Source organism: Punica granatum, chromosome 4 (assembly GCF_007655135.1).
Source record: "Punica granatum isolate Tunisia-2019 chromosome 4, ASM765513v2, whole genome shotgun sequence".
Classification (NCBI taxonomy): domain Eukaryota; kingdom Viridiplantae; phylum Streptophyta; class Magnoliopsida; order Myrtales; family Lythraceae; genus Punica; species Punica granatum.
In genome coordinates this window covers 39,396,852-39,403,569 of record NC_045130.1, presented here as the reverse complement: position 1 = coordinate 39,403,569, position 6,718 = coordinate 39,396,852, and the positions used below count along the sequence as shown (strand labels likewise).

The following is a 6,718-nucleotide window of genomic DNA, read 5'->3' as shown; positions in this document are numbered from 1 at the left end:
AAAAATTTAAAGATAATATTGTTCACTTAATATTATTTTCTCATCTCTCACTTTCATCCCACATATCAATCTCTTTTTGTTTTACCCTCTCCTCTCAACCTCAAAAACCCAAGTTCTATCCCATTTTTATTATTTTTTCAAATTATATTTTCAATTCTTACTTTTTATTTTTCTTACCCTTAATTTTTTTTCTTCCCCTTCTAAATTGATCCATCCGTGATCACATTGTCTAAAAATTATTGTAGTTGGACTGTGACACGCGTGGGTTCAGTCGTGCTAGACACGGATTAATTTTTAGTAGACAAATATAACTTTTACACTTCCACCGAAAAAAATATGACTTTTACGTCACTTTCGCAATCCTCTGCTGATGAATTGACAATTCATGATGCTGATTCTATTGCTCATTAAAAACAAAGAAAAGAAAAAAAATATAAAAATTCCATTAGGTTTGAGTTTAAAATAAATTGCACCATATGATTGTTTTATGAACAAATAACATCACGTGGTTCACTTCGTGAGACATAATGGACCTCATTATTAATTTTTTTTATCACTTTTGGTCTTCAAACTTATATTTTTTCATTATTGCCCTCAAACTTTTAACTTTTTTTGTAATTTGATCCTAAAATTCGGAGAAAAAAAGGAAGGAGGGGCTTGGGCCGCCGGTCGGTGACCCCAACCCCACCATCGAGATTGCCGACACCCACTGAAGACTCCGAAAACCTCGAGGGTGGAGTCGGAGTCATTGATTGGTAGTCTAGCCTCCAAATCAATTGGGATCTCGAGTTCGAGGTCCCGGTCGATTCGAGGACGGAAGCCGCCAATCTGCGGCCCCGACCCCACCTCTATAGTCGCTGGCATTCTCTGTGAGTGCATGAGACCTTGGTGGTAGGTGTTGGGGTCGCCGACAGATGACCCCGACCCCTTCCCCTTTTTTTTCAAAATTTTAGGATCAAATTGAAAAAAAGTTGAAAGTTTTAGAGTAATAATGGCAAAAAGAAAAGTTTGAGGAACAAAAGTGACGAAAAAATTAACGGTGAGGTCCATTATATCTCACAAAGTGAATCACAATGTGTTATTTATCTCTATAAGCTCCTTAAGCTGTCATGACCAGAATGTAAGGGCCCGTTTGGTTAGCGAGTTAAAATCACCATGATTTTAACTTTAACTTTAAGTCTACACTACACAACAAAATACACATTTAAAAAGTCAAACTGGTGGGGCCCATATCTTATTCAAACACACAATCTCATTATACACAATTATCTACTACATCCATTCATTTTATTTATTACCGACTTCATCTTGTTTCCGCTTGCCATATTGCATCTGCAATACGGTTACGTAGTGCATCCATTTCCCTGCTTCTCATGTTTACGTCAACCCGATCTCCAATTAGATGAGGAGGATTTCGGAATTCATCGTAATATTGCCATGCATTTCCATGCTCTGCGAATAATCTGTCGTGATAATTATTAAGCCGAATGAAATTATGCAATACGAAGCATGCAAGAGTAATTTGTCCTTGGCAAACCGGGCCGTAATTTGGTATTGACCGCAGTATGGCAAATCTGCTCTTCAGCACCCAAAACACCGCTCGATAACATTACGAACGGATGCGTGCCGCTGATTGAATAACTCTTTCTCCGTCGTTGGTGGTGTGTCGTCATTAAAGTCACTGCGATGGTACCTCTGCCCTTTGTAAGGAGCCATATAACCGGGAATATTGGGGTATCCAGCATCAACAACATAATATTGTTCTGTAATATTATAAATATTGATCTAATATATAAGAGTTGTAAAATGTAATTATGGAAATACATACGCGATTGACAACAAAACATGCGATATGAGTAAGAACTTACCACCATATGGAGCGGGGAATGTTTGCAATGTAGCGGAATCGGACAAAATTCTCGAGTCATGAGCCGAACCCTCCCATCCAGTCACGACATGTGTGAACATCATGTCATGCGAACAAGCGGCGAGAACATTTTGCGTAATCTCGTTATTTCGATCGCGATACGCGCCTCTCACCGATGAAGGAACAGTAGCCGACACGTGTGTTCCATCGATTGCTCCAATGCAATTCTACGAGAATAATGGAAAGAATACGAATTACAAATTAATTGGAAAACTTAACTGCCAAATTAATATCTCATTCTACTGCTCATACCTTAAAGAATGGGTACCATTTTCGGCATCTCTGAATTTCAGGCTGCACGTCAACGTTCCTCCGTCTTATGTATGTTGGTGACAATGAATGAATTCCTCTAACTATTACCTTGATGAGCCGTGACACCGTCTCCTTAGAATGCTGAAAGCGTTCGGCAACCACAGACAATCGCGTACTATGTCCAACAACCATTAAGAACATGCCGACCATTTCCTCGACGGTTGTACCTTTCCTGGTATTTCTGATTCCACAGTTTGCCCTTAACGTATCGCACAAGTTATGAAATACGTGAGGGTGCATCCTGAAATTCTCGAAACACCTTGTGTCATTGGCAAGAACTTCCTCTATGTAATGTCTACCTTGTAGCGTTGAGGTTCTACAAGGAATGTTGCGCGGGACATGTTGTTCGGCCGCTGCATTCTCAAGCGCAAGATAAATCCACATAAGCTCATTGTCGTAATCTTCTTCATCACTTGGTTGAGTTTCATTTCGTCGTGAATTACCATGTCTTGGCATCGTGCCTTCCTTTTTGCTCAGCAGACTATAGTGAGAAACAAAATGGCATCAACTACGTAAGTTGGATTTTTACGGTGAAACGAATCAAGTTTCAACCACTGTATACGAATGCAAGAAATTATGCACAAACAAAATAGACAAATAGCACAGCATTCACATATAACCAAGGTAAACAATCAAAGCAACGTACTTGCACACACAACAAATATAAAAGGGAAGTGTTTATTTAATGTCATAGCATTTAAACGATACGAAATTACGATAGAGTTGAGGATGCATCATGCCCACTCAAGGGGCAACAAGGCGACGAACCCATGGAAGCCTTGTATCATCAAGCAAGCACATGAACATACGCCTTGTCTGCTCATCCTTTGCTAGACAATCACTGGCCACGAGGTACTCTTCAATGGACAGTTGTGGACGCAAAACATTCAGTACAGCCATCGACTCTTCGATAGAACCCGGAGCTGGTTTTGGAGGGCTCGTCACAGATTTACTTCTCTTCGATGTCGGAGGGGTACAAATTCTCTCCTTCTCCCTCCTGCTCATATTGCACTTCAACATGTCGAGGCACTCTTGCAATCGGGAGTCAGCGTTGGAACTTCTTCTACGCACTTGCCGACGGGACGCTGTAACAACAGGTTCGGCAACCTCATGGACCGGGTCATCACTATCGCCGGAGCCCTCTTCAAGATTGACTGGTTCTTTTCCCCGATTTGCCGCTGCTGCTAGGAATTCTTCTTCCATGCGTGCATAAGTTTCTGGGCTCTTTGGTGGTTCTGCAGACGACATTCGTAACGCACCTGTTGCTGTCTTAGATCTGAACAACTCATTTAATGAGTTGTAATGCTTGAAGCCTTTTGCTTGGAAACTCTTGTACCCACTGTTCTTCTGCATGTAAATAAAAATGAACAGTTGCACAGTAACGACTTACAGTAAAAACATACAAATTGGAAATCATCAGTAAGGCAGGTTATTATTACTATACCTTAATAAATTTGTCCCACACATGAGCACTTGCCTTCACCGTGTTGGTTGTCTCATCCCAACAGACACCAGTGTGCGAAACAAGCTCAGTGAACTGCGTGTATTGGGTCCGCAGCCTTCGAAGCTTCTGCTGCAACTTCTTGATGCTGAGAGTGGTGCCTGGAAATTGCTCTTCCAGCTCTTTATTCATTTGTTGCCAATCCTTTCCTTTCCAAGATGTAGTATGCGTCCTTGTGAACTTCTCGAGCAACACGTCAATGAAAGCACTCTCCAATGCATCTGTCCACTCAAGTATTCCATCACCCTTGGGGGCCATCTCATGCTAAATGCTGCAGCAAAAACTTACAAAGCCACGCACGTAACTACCATTATGAAACACAGGTCAGACTATACTGCTCATACAACACGCGAACTGAAATTGGAATACTCCAAAATACAAGCTAATAACTATTTATGTAGTCCTCGCGTTGTGCGGGCTTTTGTAATTTTCTATTTTTTGTAAATATTTGCTGTAAAACATATAAAATATTACTTGGAAAAAAGATTCCATATTAATGAAGAGATTAATATCGTACAGCTATATGCATAGCAATCACTGAATGAAAAAGCCCGCCTAATGCAGCCCATGCAGCAAAGATTGACCCAAGAAAAAACCTAGGATGCAAACATGAGGGGTTTGTGGATTTGGCCACATGAATGGGATGACTATGTTTTGTTGTCTATTTTACAAGTGTATATGTTGGTTATTCAAAATTTATCTAAGTATTTAATTTTTCTTTTTGCGGTGCATATCATAAGTTGTCAAAACTTTAAGAGGTACGAAATGATAGAATCAAGTGGAAGAGGATTCCATTTTAGTAATTAGCTAATTGCGTTTTTTTTTATAAGTTAATTAGCTAATTGTTACTGAGATTGGCGATGATACTTAGCAAGAATACATAAGCTAGTATGGCGCAGATGACCCGGAAAAAAAAGAATAAAACAAATAAAAAATCTAGTATGGAGCACAACCAAAATTGACAATCCAATCCATGACACTGAACAACATAAACATTGCATTATTCTTACTAAATTAATTTCGCAGTCTTGTGTTTGGACATTATTAACACTGAATTTCTGTAATGCATCAGTCAGTCAGTCACAGCAACAATCGATCAGATCAATTTCATCGAACGCTTTCTCACATACATTTCATCGAACAGCTAATGTACATATCAGAAACCCAGTTGCTGTTAAGCAACCAACGCAGCTCATAAACACAAAGTTACATTAATTTGGTCCAAAAAATTCACCAAACAAATGCAATACATATCAGAATCCAACGGAAATTAACAAAATAAACGAAGGGAGTCAACGACCACTCAGTAACAGTATTGAAATTACCGACACCGTAACCCGCAAATCAACGATACAATTGAAATTGGACATGAAATAGGTCGGAGAAATTACCTAGAATGTCGATATGGAAGTTCAAAGTGAGCTGAGGCACTTCTTAAGAAGAGAACGCACTGGTAGGGGACCGGCTTTGTTCGTAATCCTGGAATTGCTTCGCTTCCGACACGACGCTGTCTCACCGGTGTAGGGGCTACTCTTTGTCGTGGAGGAAAAGCACGGTAGATGATAGAAATCGACTCCTTAAGCTTGAGATGTCTAGCAGAGGAAGAAGGAGGATGGGGGGCCAACTAATTGGAAATCGCAGGGGAAGAACACGGATGAAAAAGGGGTTGGGGGGGGGCAGGCAGCATTCGTTTGCCAAACGATAATTGAAAGTCAAGGGGATTTATGAAATGGGGCCCACAACGGTCATTAACCCATTTTGTCTTCTACCTCAGTTAAAATCAAAGTTAAAGTTTTCGTGACTTTAACTCCGAATCCAAACGGCCCGTAAAAGTCCCCACGTCAAACATCAAGTAAACCGTTCTCCATCAACAGGCAAATCTCAATCTCCGTCATCACCATAACTCAGCCATGCATTCAAATATAGCATTAAACCATCGAGATCATGACAAATCTATTCCAATCGGTCGAACAAACCTCAAGCATCTCAGCCGATGACAAAGACTCATCAATAAATTGTCAAAGCCAAGTTATCATGCTCAAATCAATTAAAGGAGCAACATGCATATCAGCCCAAATCATAAGCTCAATTTAAGGTCGATGAAATCATGCCAAATGAGCTCGAAATTATCAAAGGGCTGTAACATAACTCAATACCGTCTAAAATGTGAATTTAAAATCTTAGAGTCGAGCAAATTTTCATAAATCCGCCAAAGAAAACAAACTACAGCTTAGTATGAATTTCAAACTAGAAAGATTGGTTGAAGCATTCCAAAGGTAGCCGAAAGTTGCTACACGATTCAGCTCAGTCATTAACATTTATGCTGCGTTTGGTTTCATAATATGATTTTAAAATCGGATTTTGATTTTGAAAAAGAGTGGTATAAATGAGGTCCACCCTTTGACTTTGTATGAGTTATGTTGTTTTGTTGTGGAAAAAAGTGGTATAAATGGGACCCACTCTTTGACTTTGTATGAATTATTTTGTTTTATTGTAGGTAGAATTAAGTTAACTTGTGATTTTAAAATTATATTCACAAACCAAACAAGGCACTAAGCTGGGGGGCAAAAAAAATCTCACCGATCCTCACCATTTTGGCTCGTGGATAAGTTGTGGAGATGTTGCCCAAGAGCTTAAGGATGGGCAGAAGCTGCAGCCACAAAAGAAAGGAATGGACAACAAAAGAAAAACGAGAAACATAGCATCGGTTAGTGAAGATTGTGCGTGAAAATGAACAAGAGAAAGAGAGGGACATAGGGAGACTTAGCTCTGTGGTTTGTCGACAAGGAGCTCGAGGACAAACATAACAGCTCGGGAAAGGGCGAGGCAACAACGACTCAACTGATGGACATTGAAAAGGGGGCAGGATGGGTGCCGTTCAGCTCTGGGAAGCGTGGAGAACCTTGAGCAGCACCATGGAGCCCGGGGGAACTCAATGAAGCAATGCTAATCAGTTTGGTCTGATCTCCTGTTTTTTT

General features: G+C 40.3%; 1 protein-coding gene across 2 annotated transcripts; it reads right to left on the bottom strand.

Moving 5' to 3' along the window:
* Positions 1-2,813: 2,813 nt before the first annotated feature.
* LOC116203292 lies at positions 2,814-5,401 on the bottom strand. 2 transcript variants are annotated; one of them, XM_031534968.1, is made up of 3 exons: positions 5,132-5,401; positions 3,684-4,023; positions 2,814-3,586 (listed from the first exon to the last, which is right to left on the bottom strand). In XM_031534968.1, exons 2-3 carry the CDS (start codon positions 3,996-3,998, stop codon positions 2,984-2,986), a joined length of 918 nt encoding a protein of 305 aa, XP_031390828.1. In that variant the 5' UTR covers positions 3,999-4,023; positions 5,132-5,401; the 3' UTR covers positions 2,814-2,983. The 2 variants fall into 2 exon arrangements, with proteins under 2 accessions (XP_031390828.1, XP_031390827.1); XM_031534967.1 differs by having other exon boundaries at positions 3,684-4,011.
* Between the last annotated feature and the right edge of the window lie 1,317 nt (positions 5,402-6,718).